General features: G+C 49.4%; 1 protein-coding gene across 7 annotated transcripts in view; it reads right to left on the bottom strand.

The window, feature by feature from the left end:
• Positions 1–15,353, bottom strand: part of col11a1a (collagen, type XI, alpha 1a) — a 490,074-nt gene that overhangs the window by 83,204 nt on the left and 391,517 nt on the right. For all 7 annotated transcript variants that reach the window (XM_087990322.1, XM_087990323.1, XM_087990324.1 and 4 more), the window contains 4 exons: positions 14,353–14,460; positions 8,969–9,076; positions 4,100–4,153; positions 3,218–3,271 (listed from right to left, as the gene is read on the bottom strand). In XM_087990322.1, coding sequence (XP_087846448.1) covers positions 3,218–3,271; positions 4,100–4,153; positions 8,969–9,076; positions 14,353–14,460 — 324 coding nt within the window. The remainder of the gene's footprint in view (positions 1–3,217; positions 3,272–4,099; positions 4,154–8,968; positions 9,077–14,352; positions 14,461–15,353) is intronic.

Raw genomic sequence — 15,353 nt, 5'->3', positions numbered from 1 at the left:
GCTGGGGGAACACAGCAAGGCAGGCAGCATCAGGACGGACAGGCAGGAGGCTGGGGGAACACAGCAAGGCAGGCAGCATCAGGAGGGACAGGCAGGAGGATGGGGGAACACAGCAAGGCAGGCAGCATCAGGAGGGACAGGCAGGAGGCTGGGGGAACACAGCAAGGCAGGCAGCATCAGGAAGGAGAGGCAGGAGGCTGGGGGAACACAGCAAGGCAGGCAGCATCAGGACGGACAGGCAGGAGGCTGGGGGAACACAGCAAGGCAGGCAGCATCAGGACGGACAGGCAGGAGGCTGGGGGAACACAGCAAGGCAGGCAGCATCAGGAGGGACAGGCAGGAGGCTGGGGGAACACAGCAAGGCAGGCAGCATCAGGACGGACAGGCAGGAGGCTGGGGGAACACAGCAAGGCAGGCAGCATCAGGAAGGAGAGGCAGGAGGCTGGGGGAACACAGCAAGGCAGGCAGCATCAGGAAGGAGAGGCAGGAGGCTGGGGGAACACAGCAAGGCAGGCAGCATCAGGAGGGACAGGCAGGAGGATGGGGGAACACAGCAAGGCAGGCAGCATCAGGAAGGAGAGGCAGGAGGCTGGGGGAACACAGCAAGGCAGGCAGCATCAGGACGGACAGGCAGGAGGCTGGGGGAACACAGCAAGGCAGGCAGCATCAGGAAGGAGAGGCAGGAGGCTGGGGGAACACAGCAAGGCAGGCAGTATCAGGAGGGACAGGCAGGAGGCTGGGGGAACACAGCAAGGCAGGCAGCATCAGGAAGGAGAGGCAGGAGGCTGGGGGAACACAGCAAGGCAGGCAGCATCAGGAGGGACAGGCAGGAGGCTGGGGGAACACAGCAAGGCAGGCAGCATCAGGAAGGAGAGGCAGGAGGCTGGGGGAACACAGCAAGGCAGGCAGCATCAGGAGGGACAGGCAGGAGGCTGGGGGAACACAGCAAGGCAGGCAGCATCAGGAAGGAGAGGCAGGAGGCTGGGGGAACATTATTAATTTATGAGTTAGTTACTGCAGTACAGAGGAGCAATTGTTGGAAGGATCTTCAAATGAGGCTTTGCAGGTAGAGTTTAGGAACAAAGAGAGGACAGTGACATTGCTGGGAGTGTATTATACAGCCCCCCCACCCCCCCAACATCCAGAGGGCAATAGGGGAGCAGATTATAGAGACAATTTACTGAGCTGCGTAAAAACAATAACAAGGTAATTATGTCAGAAGATTTAAACATCCCCAACCTTAATTGGGATAGTCGTTGTGTAAGGGGTTTAGAGGGACAGCTTTCTTGAAATGTGTTGAGGAGAGCTTTTTATATCACCATGAAGATAGCCCACAAGGGGCGGTACAGTGCGGAATATCACTCTGGGGAGTGAAGCCGGAGAGGTGTTTGAGGTGACCACGTGGAAGCATTTTTGTGATCAAACGACAGAGAGAAGCAAGAGTGAACATAGGCCCCTGAGAGAATGAAAATGGGGAAACAGTAACAGGGTATGAGGAAATGGCAGAGCAGTTAAATAAATACTTCACGGTGGAAGACACCAATAGCGTTCCAAAATTACAAAATAATCAAGGACCAAATAACTCTCCACAGAAAGCACGAGAGAAACTAACGGGAATAAAGTAAGATAAATCCCCAAGCGTTTTTTATTCCTTCATTCATGAGACGTGGGGGTCACTGGCTGGCCCACATTTGCTGCCATCCCTAATTACTCTGGGGAATTAGATTAGATTAGATTACTTACAGTGTGGAAACAGGCCCTTCGGCCCAACAAGTCCACACCGCCCCGCCGAAGCGCAACCCACCCATACCCCTACATGTACCCCTTACCTAACACTACGGGCAATTTAGCATGGCCAATTCACCTGACCTGCTCATCTTTGGACTGTGGGAGGAAACCGGAGCACCCGGAGGAAACCCACGCAGACACGGGGAGAACGTGCAAACTCCACACAGTCAGTCGCCTGAGCCGGGTCTCTAGCGCTGTGAGGCTGCAGTGCTAGCCACTGTGCCACCGTGCCGCCCACAAAGGTGGGGGAAGGTGGGGGTGAGCTGTTTTCATCTGCTGTGGGTTGACCCACAATGCCCTTAGGGAGGGAATTCCAGGATTTTGATCCAGTGACAGTGAAGGAACGGTGATATATTTCCATGTCAGGATTGTGAGTGGCTTGGAGGGAAACTTGAAGATGATGGTGTTCCTCTGTATCTGTTGCCTTTGTTTTTTAGATGGAAGTGGTCATGTGTTTGGAAGGTGCTGCCTGAGGATCTTTGGTGAATTCCTACAGAGCATCTTGTAGATGGTACACACTGCTGCTACTGAGCGTCAGTGGTGGAGAGAGGGGATATTTGTGGATGCTGAGCCAATTAAATGGCCTGCCTTGTCCTGGATAGTGTCAAGTTTCTTGAGTGGAGCTGCCCCCATCCAGGGGCAAGTGGGGAGTATTCCATCACACTCCTGACTTGTGCCTTGTAGAATTTGGACAGGCTTTGGGGAATCAGGAGGTGAGTTACTAGGAGTGGGGTTGGGGTTGTGATGTCAGGAACAAGGGGGAAACTCCTTAAAATCTGATGGGAGTTCTGGAACTCGTTCCCACAGGCAGCTGTGGAGACTTTGGCTGTAGGACATCTCCAATTGGCTGTGGCTATGTTTATGCACAAATGATGCAATGCCTCATGAGATTTTGTCTTTATTTATTCTGAGGAAGATTCTAACTCAAATCTGCAACTACATTCTCCAACTGTGTAATACTGTCCAAACATCTCGAAGCCCTGAGAAAAGACATCAGGTGGGTTTTGTGTTGGAGAACCTTCTCTTTGTGTTTGCTCCTCAATGGCTGTCCACTAACTCATCGAAACACAAGAAAACCCAACACAAGGTTCCACTGGTCTTCCTGGTCAGCGAGTTCCTGTTACCGGTTTGTGAAAACTAAGAGGATCATTAGAGCAATGTTAGAGATCTCCCATAACCAACGAGATGTAAGAACGCACTGTAGCGGCTAATCCAGGGAATCCAAGCAATCCAGGGTATGGGAAGAAATGGAAAAGGCACTAGAATTCAATGACCAGCAATGATCATCTGCAATGGCAGAGGCGGCTTGAGGGGCCAAATGGCCTATTCCTGCTCTGGCTTTGGATGTTTCGATGAATTGCCTCCCATTATTTTGATGAGCATTGTCCTTGTTGTAGAATTACCAGTGACAGCAAGGGCAGTGACTTACTGCTGGTCCAGGCTGTCCAATAGGTCCTTGAAGACCATGAGGTCCAGGAGGTCCCTGAGGAAAGAGACAAAAGGAAAGAGGTGAAGCCAGTACTGGGCTGTCGCACAAAACCAGGCTCCAAGGTTAAACTGTCAGACAGGGTGACCTGCTCCAAGCCTGCACCGTCATGGAATGGATTTCCTGAATCAGCCTGTTCAGGATGTTTTAACACAACTCGGGACCAGGTGGGACTTGAACCCAGGCATCCTGGATCAGAGATAGGGACAATATTACTGCACAACAACATTCCCTTGAGGACACTCAGCGCTGACATGAGTAAAGACGACAATGGTAGCTCAGTAAGGCCTGGGAAGATGCTGAGCTGGTTCAGGTGAGACAGCGAGAGGCTGAAGGGAATCTTGGGCTTGTCCATCAAGGTTCAGCTCGCACTGGGAGCATCCCAGACAGAGGGAATGGGTGAAAGGTGTGCCATAGCAACAAGGCCCCACTCTGAAAGAACACCCAGAAACAGTGAAGGCTTCCCCACCAGATGGTCAGTGCTGAGGGGGTGCCGCACTGTCAGAGGGTCAGTGCTGGGGGAGTGCCACACTGTCAGAGGGTCAGTGCTGGGGAGTGCCACACTGTCAGAGGGTCAGTGCTGAGGGGATGCCGCACTGTCAGAGGGTCAGTGCTGGGGGAGTGCCGCACTGTCAGAGGGTCAGTGCTGAGGGGGTGCCGCACTGTCGGAGGGTCAGTGCTGAGGGATTGGAGTTTGATACAAACAGGACTTTTTGTGAAAATGCTGAGTTACTGGAGACTTCTGAATGGAGCCACGTGCTGTAAAACAGCAGAGAGGGAGGAACCATGGGAATATTTCCATCAGGAATCAGTCGCCTCACTCACCTGCTCCCCTTTTGATCCTTTTGTTCCTTTCTGACCAGGTTCCCCAACCTCACCCTGTGGGAACAAACAATCAAATGAAAGCTTCATAGAATATAGAACAGTACAGACCCTTCGGCCCTTGATGTTGTGCCGATCCTTTATCCTACTCGAAGATCAAACTAACCTACGTGCCCTTCATTGTACTATCATCCATGGGCCTATCCAAGAGTCTCTTAAATGTCCCTAATGTCTCTGACCCTACTACCACCGCTGGCAGTGCATTCCACACCCCCCCCCCACTCTCTGTGTAAAGAATCTACCTCTGACATCACCCCTAAACCTTCCTCCAATCACCTTAAAATGATGCCCCCTCGTAATAGCCCTTTCCACCCTGGGAAAAAGTCCCTGGGTATCCACTTTGTCTATGTCTCTCAACATCTTGTACACCTCTATCAAGTCGCCTCTCATCCTTTTTTGCTCTAATGAGAAAGCCCTAGCTCCCTCAACCTCTCTTCATAAGATACACCCTCCAGTACCGGCAGCATGCTGGGAAATCTCTTCTGCACCCTCTCTAAAGCTTCCACATCCTTCCTACAAAGAGGCAACCAGAACTGAACACAATATTCCAAGTGTGGTCTAACCAGGACTTTATGGATCTGCAGCATAACCTCATGGCTCTTAAACTCAATCCCCCTGCTCATGAAAGCCAACACACCATCACCTTCTTAACAACCCTATCACCTTGGGTGGCAACTTTGAGGGATCTATAGACATGGACCCCCAGATCCTGCTGTTCCTCCACACTGCCAAGAATCCTGCCTTTGAACTGTATTCTGCATTCAAATTTGACCTTCCAAAATGAATCAATTCACACTTTTCCAGGTTGAACTCTATCTGCCACTTATCAGCCCAGTTCTGCATCCTGTCAATGTCCCACTGCAGCCTACAACAGACCTCCAGACTATCCACAACTCCACCAACCTTCGTATCATCGGCAAATTTACTAACCCACCCTTCCATTTCCTCATCCAAGTCATTTCCAAAAATCACAAAGAGCAGAGGTCCCAGAGCCAATCCCTGTGGAACACCACTGGTCACTGAGTTCCAGGCTGAATACTTTCCATCTACTACCACCCTCTGTCTTCTATGGGCCAGCCAATTCTGTATCCAGACAGACCGGTTTCCCTGTATCCCATGCCTCCTTACTTTCTGAATGAGCCTACCATGGGGAACCTCATCAAATGCCTTGCTAAAATCCATATACACCGCACCCACTACTCTACCTTCATCAATGTGTTTTGTCACATCCTCAAAGAATTCAATCAGGTTTATGAGGAATGACCTGCCCCTCTCAAGGCCATGCTGACTATCTCTAACAAACTATGTTTTCCAAGTTATCATAAATCCTGTCTCTCAGAATCCTCTACAACACCTTGCCCACTATTGATGTAAGACTGACTGGTCTGTAATTCCCAAGATTATCCTTATTCTTTTTCTTGAACAAGAGAATAACTTTTGCCACCCTCCAATGATCTGGCAGACTCCAGTGGACAGTGAGGATGCAAAGATCATCACCAAAGGTGCAGCAATCTCTTCCCTCGCTTCCTGTAGCAACCTTAGATATATCCCATCTGGCCCAGGGGACTTATCTATCTTTATATTTTTCAAACTTTTTAGCATCATCCTGCTTTGGTGCAGTTTCACCAATCCCAACCTCTATTCCCCAAGTGATCAATACTCCAGAAATTCGGAATTACCAATGATCCCAAGGCAATGTCTTTATAAAACTAATCGGGACTAGGAATTCGTTACTGGAATTGGGCTTTGATCTTGAATTTGAAATAAACACCAGGACCAGACACTGGAATAAATCACAATATTGAGAATGATCCAGTGATTGGGAAGAAATCCCAGATCTGGTGGTCTCTCCCTAAATTGAAAGATCCCCCATATTGCATATTTATGCCAGAAATGAAGATTAATCGCAGAAATGGGATCATCAATTGGTCATTTCTGCTGGGATGGGTAACTCACTTTGACTGAAAATGTGTTGCTGGAAAAGCGCAGCAGGTCAGGCAGCATCCAGGGAACAGGAGAATCGACGTTTCGGGCATAAGCCCTTCTTCAGGAATCCTAACTCACTTTGACTGCACACCGAGTGGATCAGTAAATCTCAGACTGAACCCCTCAACACTCACCGTCCCCTCGATACTCACCCTGACCTCCCCTCGACCCTCACCGTCCCCTCGACCCTCACCGTCCCCTCGACACTTGCCCTCATCGTCTGCTCACCCTCACTGTCCCCTTGACCCTCACCGCACTTGGCACTCGCCCTCACTGTCCCCTCGACACTCGCCCTCACCGTCTCCCTGACCCTCACCGTCCCCTCGACCCTCACCGTCCCCTTGACACTCGCACTCACCGTCCCCTCGACCCTCACTGTCCCTCGACCCTCACCCTCACCGTCCCCTCAACCCTCACTGTCCCTCGACCCTCACCCTCCCCTTGGCACTCGCCCTCACTGTCCACTCTACACTTGCCCTCACTGTCCCCTCGACACTCGCCCTCATCACCCCTCAACCCTCACTGTCCCTCGACCCTCACCAACTCCTCGGCCCTCACCCTCACCGTCCCCTCGACCCTCACCGTCCCCGCCCCCTCGACCCTCACTGTCCCTCGACCCTCACCAACTCCTTGGTCCTCACCCTCACCGTCCCTCGACCCTCACCGCCCCTTGGCACTCGCCCTCACTGTCCACTCTACACTTGCCCTCACTGTCCCCTCGACACTCGCCCTCACCGTCTCCCTGACCCTCACCGTCCCCTCGACCCTCACTGTCCCCTCGACCCTTGCCGTCCCTTGACACTCACCTTCACCGTCCCCTCGTCCCTCACTGTCCCTCGACCCTCACTAACTCCTCGACCCTGACCCTCACCGTCCCCTCGACCCTCACCGTCCCCTCGACCCTCACTGCCCCTTGGCACTTGCCCTCACTGTCCCCTCGACACTCGCCCTCACCACCCCTCGACCCTCACTGTCCCTCAACCCTCACCAACTCCTCGGCCCTCACCGTCCCCTCGACCCTCACCGTCCCCGTCCCCTCGACCCTCACCGCCCCTTGGCACTCGCCCTCACTGTCCACTCTACACTTGCCCTCACTGTCCACTCTCCACTCGCCCTCACCGTCTCCCCGACCATCACCGTCCCCTCGACCATCACCGTCCCCTCAACCCTCACCCTCACTGTCCACTCGACCCTCACCGCCCCTTGGCACTCACCCTCACCACCCCTCGACCGTCACTGTCCTCTTGACCCTCACCCTCACCACCCCTCGACCCTCACTGTCCCCTTGACCCTCACCCTCACCACCCCTCGACCGTCACTGTCCCCTTGACCCTCACCCTCACCACCCCTCGACTCTCACTGTCCCCTTGACCCTCACCCTCACCACCCCTCGACCCTCACTGTCCCCTTGACCCTCACCTTCACCACCCCTCGACTCTCACTGTCCCCTTCGACCCTCACCGCCCCTTCAACCCTCATCCTCACTGTCCCCTCGACCCTCGCCGTCCCCTCACTGTCCCCTCACCCTCACTGTCCCCTTGACCCTCACCCTCACCACCCCTCGACCCTCACTGTCGCCTTGACCCTAATCCTCACCACCCCTCGACCCTCACTGTCCCCTTGACCCTCACCCTCACCACCCCTCGACCCTCACTGTCGCCTTGACCCTAATCCTCACCACCCCTCCACCCTCACCTTCACTGTCCCCTCGACCCTCACCACCCCTCCACCCTCACGTTCGCTGTGTCAGGAAATGTCTCCCTCCCACCATCCACCATGTACCCCCTCCATCCCCAGTTCTGAACGACACACCCACCAGATCCACGTCCCCAGATCATGATCACACCCTGATCCTCCAAACCCCTCCCACTCCCTCCCTTCCCTTGACCCTGTCCAGCTCCCCACCCTGATCCATTCTCCTGGCTTAAATCTGATTGGTGATAAACAATGTGGAAACGTTATAATTTGAGGGGGGAAGGGGCGCTTAAGAGTGGGGGGGCAGGGAGGGGGAGGTGCCTGTGTTTCCTCCGCTCCATGTCCCCCTCCCCCACACCGTCTCCATCTCTCGGGAAATCTCATGGTCACTGTCCCCACAGCCAATGGGCAACAGATGCATGGCCCCTCTGTTTACAGGCTGGTCAACAAGTAGCAGGCCATTGGGAGGGACAGTGGGGTCAGGGGTCAGGGATGGTGGAAGGAAGGTGTTCAGTTCTTGGTGTGGTGACCAAAGTTCTCCAGATGATCTGGAGGTTGAAGTTAAATTGTTTGAGGAAAAAAGGTGTATTTTGGAATGTAATTCATTACTTTTAAAATAATTAAAGGTGTTTAGAATAATTAAAAGGAGTTGATTGGGCTGACAGAGTGAATCTGATTCCCCTGTGGACGGGCAAAACCTTCCAATCAGAGCCTGGCCATTCACGAGTGAGGGACAGGAAATACCTCCCCTTCACGAGGGGGGGAGGATGGGAAGGAGTTCTGGAACATTCTCTCAAAACAACTTATGACGTTGGAAGGTGGGATCAATGAGACGTTTTAAAAGAGATTAAACATTTTTTTCTGGGATGTTGAGGGATTTGTGGAAAGTTGGGTAAGTGAAGCTCATATCTACATCTGGCCTGATCGATCCCAAAGACAATAAGGCTCTTTCCTCATCTATAAATTATGGAGCTGGTGTAATGGGCTGAATGGCCACCTTTAATCTCTATGAATTGCGAAATGACCTTAAGTAACAAGTCAAGAAGTCTCACCATCACCTTGTCAACCATTGGAAAGGCAATAAGTCAGGCGTGTGATAGGAGAATAATGGGAGGTGGAGTGCTCGCTCACCTTGTCACCATCTTCTCCCGGAGGTCCTTGTGGCCCGGCAGGACCAGGCAAACCAACTGGTCCCTGCACCCCATCACGACCAGCTGGACCCGGGGGTCCTTTCTCCCCCTGGAAGAGGACAAAAAGAGGCAAGTGAAACATGGGTAAAGGTTTGAAAATCCATTCATCATGCCTCAATTAACCAGGAAGGGAGGGGTTCAGTCGATCCTGAAGGTGTCAGCGGCAGGTTTACAAACAGACAGTTTGAGATTGAAGCAGACTACATAATTGGATCAGCAGCATTTATCTATCGGGACACCAACTCTGTGCCACATTGCTGTTTGGCCAATCAGCCTGGTATCAGTGACAGGGAGTCACTGCAGCAAAATACTTTTCTGAAATAAAAACTGAAAACATTAGAAATACCCACAGGTCTGGTAGCAATGTCATCATGTCCTGTTGAATATTTGCACTTTAAAATGTTGTTATCTCTGATTCTGGCTCTGCAGATTCTATCAGACTTGCTGAGTATCGGCAACATTTTCTGTTGTTATGAACCCTACCGCATGACCACAGACACGAGTGACCATCCATTTGGAAAGGCTGATGTTAATTAGGGAGAGACTGCTTAGATATTGTTAAGATCAATTAGAATAATGTCACTGAAGGAAAAGTGAATATTGATCACTCTGCTGCAGCAGATGTTGGATATCTGGCCTGTCAGATGGTATTTGACATCATGTCAGAACAAGAGACTTATTTAAAAATAAAACGCTCATTGTGTAAAGGAAATAATGGTGGTTATTTTACTTGTGGCCAGGGTCATCCCAACGCCTAGTAAAAATGCTGGGGTGAACCCATTCTGCTGGGCTTCCCTGTAGCTGTTTGATGTGAGCAGAATGTTAGTGGCTTTAGGTGAGACCTCCTCCACTCCCTGGGGAAATGCTCCACCTCTAAGCAAATGGCCAGCAGCGCCCCTAGGAGCACAGGTCAATGTTGGTACTGCAGCCAGTGATTGACAGGTTATCTCTGACTTTGTACTGGAAAGTGAGGTGTATTGCTAAGCCCAGACTGACAGGCATCAACCAGGATGCCATGGGGGTGAGAATCCAAGGTATAGACAGTTCAAAGGGAGGGGAACAGCATGGGGTGGGGGATGTAGTGTTGGGAAATATCATTGCAGTGTCACTGAGGGGCTGAATAGACTCACAAAGGAGGTCTATCCCTATCTGGTCACAGTCAACATGAAAAGTAAAAACTGTTGGAGTTACACTTGAAGCCAGCCTCTGTCCTTTGCAGGAAAGGTTACAGCTGGTGGTGTGAGGGTAGGGTTAGTGGTAGTTAAGAGGGCATTGCTTATTAATAGGGTTATTAATTGACCAATAAAAAGTCTCAACTGGCCAAGAGGTGGAAGGAGGCCCAATGTCTCCTCCTCCTCCTGAATGAAATATTGTGTTAGTCACTTGGGGAGATGAAAAGATCAAGGTCCATGGCACTATGACCAATTAGCTCCCTCTGGTTACCTGCCAACCTGCTCCTCAGGAAGATGCATTCGGTAAGAAATCGCCCTGGTGGAGGGTCTGATCCAGGATGTGATTAGTGACAGGAAGCACAGGGAGTGGTGGAAGATGTTCCGAGACCCAGAGGGTACAGCCACACAGAGTGTGAGAGACAGTAACATATAACGTCCACAGTGTAGAGACTGTGTTTTTTTTTAGAAACTGTGGACTACCATATAAAGAATAGTTTTACAAAGCAGGGATTTACCAGGATGGCTGCATAATTTCATAGTAGGAACCTTCATATTTATTGGGAAATCTTTTCTTTGTGGCTGTGTATTCCTGCAATGTGCGGATTATCAGGATGCAAGGAGTTGTCTACAAGTCAAGCTGATTGGTTCTCAGGTAACCGAGTAGGTTGGAAGTAGAAACAAGTTACAGAGACAGTGGGACTGAGAAAAAGAAAAAGACACTGAAGGGTATGCTGTGGTTCTCCCCAGCAGAAGCTGCCTGTTCTCTGCAGTAAAAAAAGCTTGAAGAGAATCAGCTACTTCTCCTGCAGCAGTTGCTGAGGGCTGATAAATCAGAGACATTTTCCAAGTGAATCAGTTGCTCTCCACTTCTTACAAAAAAGTGGAAGCTTCCAGAGAAAGACATCTGGCCACACAGAGGCTTAGTGGTTAGCCCCACAGCGGCAGGAACCCAAGTTCGATTTCAGACTCGGGTGACTGTCTCTGTGGAGTTTGTACATTCTCCCTCTGTCTGCATGGGTTTTCTCCACATGATTTAGTTTCCACTCACAGTCCAAAGATGTGCAGATTAGGAGCATAGGCCATCGTAACTAGGGGGGGTCGTGGGGATATGGTAGGGGGCTAGGTCTGAGTGTGAAGCTCTTCGGAGTGTTGGTTCAGACTTGATGGACATTGGCCTGGCTAACCAAAGAACGATTATCTCAACATCGAAACTGGGAAGCAGATATTTAATTGACTAATTGTCTAATTACTTATAATAAATAATTCTTGTTCATTTCAGAAAGGAGCCTTGCTTTCTATTGACATTGGTCTAAAAGTCAGGGAAATGTAGGAACTTGTGTCATTTTAAAAATGTTAACATTTGGTTGGAGTTGAGGAAGAGGGCCCTGGCCATGTGGGCTGTGACAGCAGGTCACATGGTGGGTTTGAGGCCAGTGTGACTGACGGAGTGGAACGGGCAGAAACATTGCCAGCTGCTACCCCAGTTTGGCAGAGATGGAGGAGTTTGAGATGAAACACTTCAGGATGATTAATATTCAATCACAAGGATGTGTCATTTGTCACTTTTTAAAATATTGTTGAGCAGTAGCGTTCCAAATGTTCAAATCTGTGAATCCTAAAAGGTGGCAGATCAAATCTATTAACTAGCCCTCAGCTGAAGCCTCACAGCGGTGCTCTCCCTGAATGGTGTGAAGGCCTGAGGAAGGTCTACGGTACATTTTTCAGGCTGTTATGAGGGATGAGGGAGTTCAATTCTGAGACGTAGGAAACTTCAAACCCTTCCCCTCACAACAAGCAAGAGTTCAGAGGTGACTTAGAGGTTTAGAGTATTTCCTGGATCAGAAATTGGCGAGTTGAAAGAAGACAGAGGGTGGTGGTTGATGGGAAATGTGCATCCTAGGGCTCAGTTACCAGTAGTGTGCCACAAGCATCTGTTTTGTGGTCACTGCTGATTGTCATTTTTATAAATGATCTGGAGGAGGGTGTAGAAGGATGGGTTAGTAAATTTGCAGATGACACTAAGGTAGGCAGAGTTGTGGATAGTGCCAAAGGATGTTGTGGGTTACAGAGGGACATAGATAAGATGCAGAGCCGGGCTGAGAAGTGGCAAATGGAGTTTAATGCAGAAAAGTGTGAGGTAGTTCACTTCAGGAGAAGTAATAGGAATGCAGAGTATGGGGCTAATAGTAAAAGTCTTGGCCGTGTAGATGAACAGAGAGATCTCAGTGTCCAGGTACATAAATCCCTGAAAGTTTCCACCCAGGTTGATGGGGTTATTAAGAAGGCATACGGTATGTTGGTGTTTATTGGTAGAGGGATTGAGTTTTGGTGCCACAAGGTCATGCTTCAGCTGTACAAGACACTGGTAAGGCCGCACCTGGAGTATTGCGTGCAGTTCTGGTCACCACATTATAGGAAGGATGTGGAAGCTTTGGAAAGGGTTCAGAGGAGATTTACTAGGAATGTTACCTGGTATGGAGGGAAGGTCTGACGAGGAAAGGAAGAGGGACTTGAGGCTATTTTTGTTGCAGAAAAGGTTGAGAGGTGACTTAATCGAGATGTATAAAATAATCAGAGGGTTAGATAGTGTGAAAGTGAGGACTGCAGATGCTGGAGATTCGAGTTGATTGCTGGAAAAGCACAGCAGGTCAGGCAGCATCCGAGGAGCATGAAAATCAACGTTTAGGGTGGACAGTGACAGTCTTTTTGCTTGGATGATGAAAGCTAACATGAGGAGATAGAGCTTTAAATTGAGGGGTGATAGATTTAGGACAGATGTCAGAGGTGTTTTCTTTTTAACTCAGAGTAATAGGGGCGTGGGACACACTGCCTGCAACAGGAGTAGACTCACTGATGTTAAGGGCATTTAAATGGCCATTGGATAGACATGTGGATGAGAATGGAATAGTGTCGGTTAGATGGGCATCAGATTAATTTCAAGGTCAGTGCAACATCGAAGGCTGAAGGGCCTGTGCTGCGCTGTAACGTCTATGTAAAATGAGGGGTTTTGATCAAGAAACAAAAGTCAATTAGCAGAGGTCATAGTGTCAAAACTATTGACAAATGATGGATGGGAGACAAAGATGCCTTTGCATGTGGAGAGCTTTTGACCTGGAAAGCTTAACCCGGGAAGGTTATAGGACCTCATTCTAATGATAATTTTTAGTGGGGTTTGTACAGGGCCTGGACAAGACACAAGAATATGGGAATAATCCTGACTATTCTGTCAAAGAGAGCTGACAGGCTGAAGGATCTCCAGCACAGAATGATTCCTGACAGACATTGATGAAGTACACAGCAGCATCAGGGAACTTGCAGTCTGTGTATGAATATCAGCAAGTGTGAGGTGGTGCACATTCGTAGGAAGATCAGGGTCATTAACTCATTGGGAAAGAGTAGGATTGCTGAGGTCCACTCTGAAACCACATTAGTGAGTTTCTGATGAACAGAGTTAGCTGGGAACCAGACATTAACGAAGATCTTGACCAGGCAATGGTGGGTAAATTACGAACTTGATTAGGTGTAAGATGAACTATTTTAGTAAGAAGAACATGGAAGTAATTCACAGTTTGGAAAGTAAGACTGCAAATGAGCTGAAGGTGTTGAAGTCTCTGGATGATGGTGAGTAGCTGTGCAGACAAATAAGATCATTAAACATACCAGAGTGAACAGCTGGCATGCATTTTTGGAGGATCAGAATTTTAATGAACCTGCATCGAACTTGTGCTGAGTTATGCACTCCAGATTCAAGAAAAGAATGTTAATGCAGAAGGGAAGGTGCAAGACTGATTGAGAAAAGCAAAGAGAGGAGTGATGGGATAGCTGACTCGTTCACTACAAAATGCGAGGGTTGACCTGAAGGAGAGTTTTGCGATGACAAAGAGCATGGATTCCACTTGCAGAAAGGAAGGTAGGGAGTGATGAGAATGTGGAACTCACTCGCACTGGGATGGTTCGAGGTGAACAGCATTGATAATATGAAGAGGAAGCTGGGTAAATACACAAGGTTCAAAGGATGTGGTATTAGGGTGAAGGCAGCTGAGAGGCTCCATGTAGAGCAGAGACCCCAGAACAGGGCGGCTGCAGCAAAGGGCTATAATTGTATGTAACTACAGGCTGATCTTTCAGCCCCGTGAAGATGGACAACACTTACAGGAGCTCCCTTCTCTCCAGCAGGACCAAGGCCCCCTTGAGGACCAGGACGGCCAGGAAGACCAATCGGTCCAGCAGATCCAGCAGCTCCTCGCTCGCCAGGAGATCCCTGAAAACAATCATCCAGTCAGTTTCTCAATGATAATAACCACATGTACACTGAACATCATTCAAGAGTTACTCAGGAATCCAACTCCAAACACAGCCTTACAACCAATCACATTGCAACCCAATCCCAATACAACAACTCATTTCAAAACAGCCCTCCTATTCCCAACACCTCCACAAACCTCAAACTGCCCCTCCAACTCCAATCTCAGCTCCACAAAGACCAACCTCCCCCATACCCTCACCCTAATGTCCCTAACCCAGTGAACCCCAATCCAACTCACACCACCTCAGTGGAATCTGTAACGTGCTGCCCCAGAAATGATATAGATTCTGGGGTGTTTTCTGAGGTTTTCAAATTGATAAAAAGGATTGAGAGATTTTGAACAAAGCTGGGGAAACAGTGTTGAGGTACAGATCAGCTATAATCTGAGGGAATGGCAGGACATTAGATTTGATTAGATTAGATTAGATTAGATTAGATTAGATTACTTACAGTGTGGAAACCTGCTGAAGGGATGTAATAGACTTTCTCTGTTTCAAATTTGCTTCATTCCTCAACTGTCTGCTTTAAGGCTGTGATTTACACAGTTAATGAGAGCAGGAAAGAAAGAACATTCCACAGTATTCTGCATCTCCCCTTGTACAGGCAAACTGAAAGAACGTTTCACCTCAGTCCAACAGGGAATAGAATGGAGATTGGGAGGTCAGGATATTAATAATAATGCTACTTCAAACTGAGAAAGATTGTCCTCACTCTCTGACAGACTGTCGTTAACAAAATCTGCTCAGCTCAGACATTTGGCCTGTTGAACAGGCCAAAAGTATCAAAGAACTCAAATAACTCCATCAGAGAAAAAGTAACTGCATTTAATTGCAGGGCAGCAACAGCAT

The sequence above is a fragment of the Chiloscyllium plagiosum genome, unplaced genomic scaffold (assembly GCF_037043375.1).
Source record: "Chiloscyllium plagiosum isolate Xiang-an unplaced genomic scaffold, Cpla_swu_hap1 HiC_scaffold_9, whole genome shotgun sequence".
In the NCBI taxonomy this organism is placed as follows: Eukaryota; Metazoa; Chordata; class Chondrichthyes; order Orectolobiformes; family Hemiscylliidae; genus Chiloscyllium; species Chiloscyllium plagiosum.
Note: the sequence above shows the minus strand (reverse complement) of the source record. Positions and strands in the feature narration are given on the sequence as shown.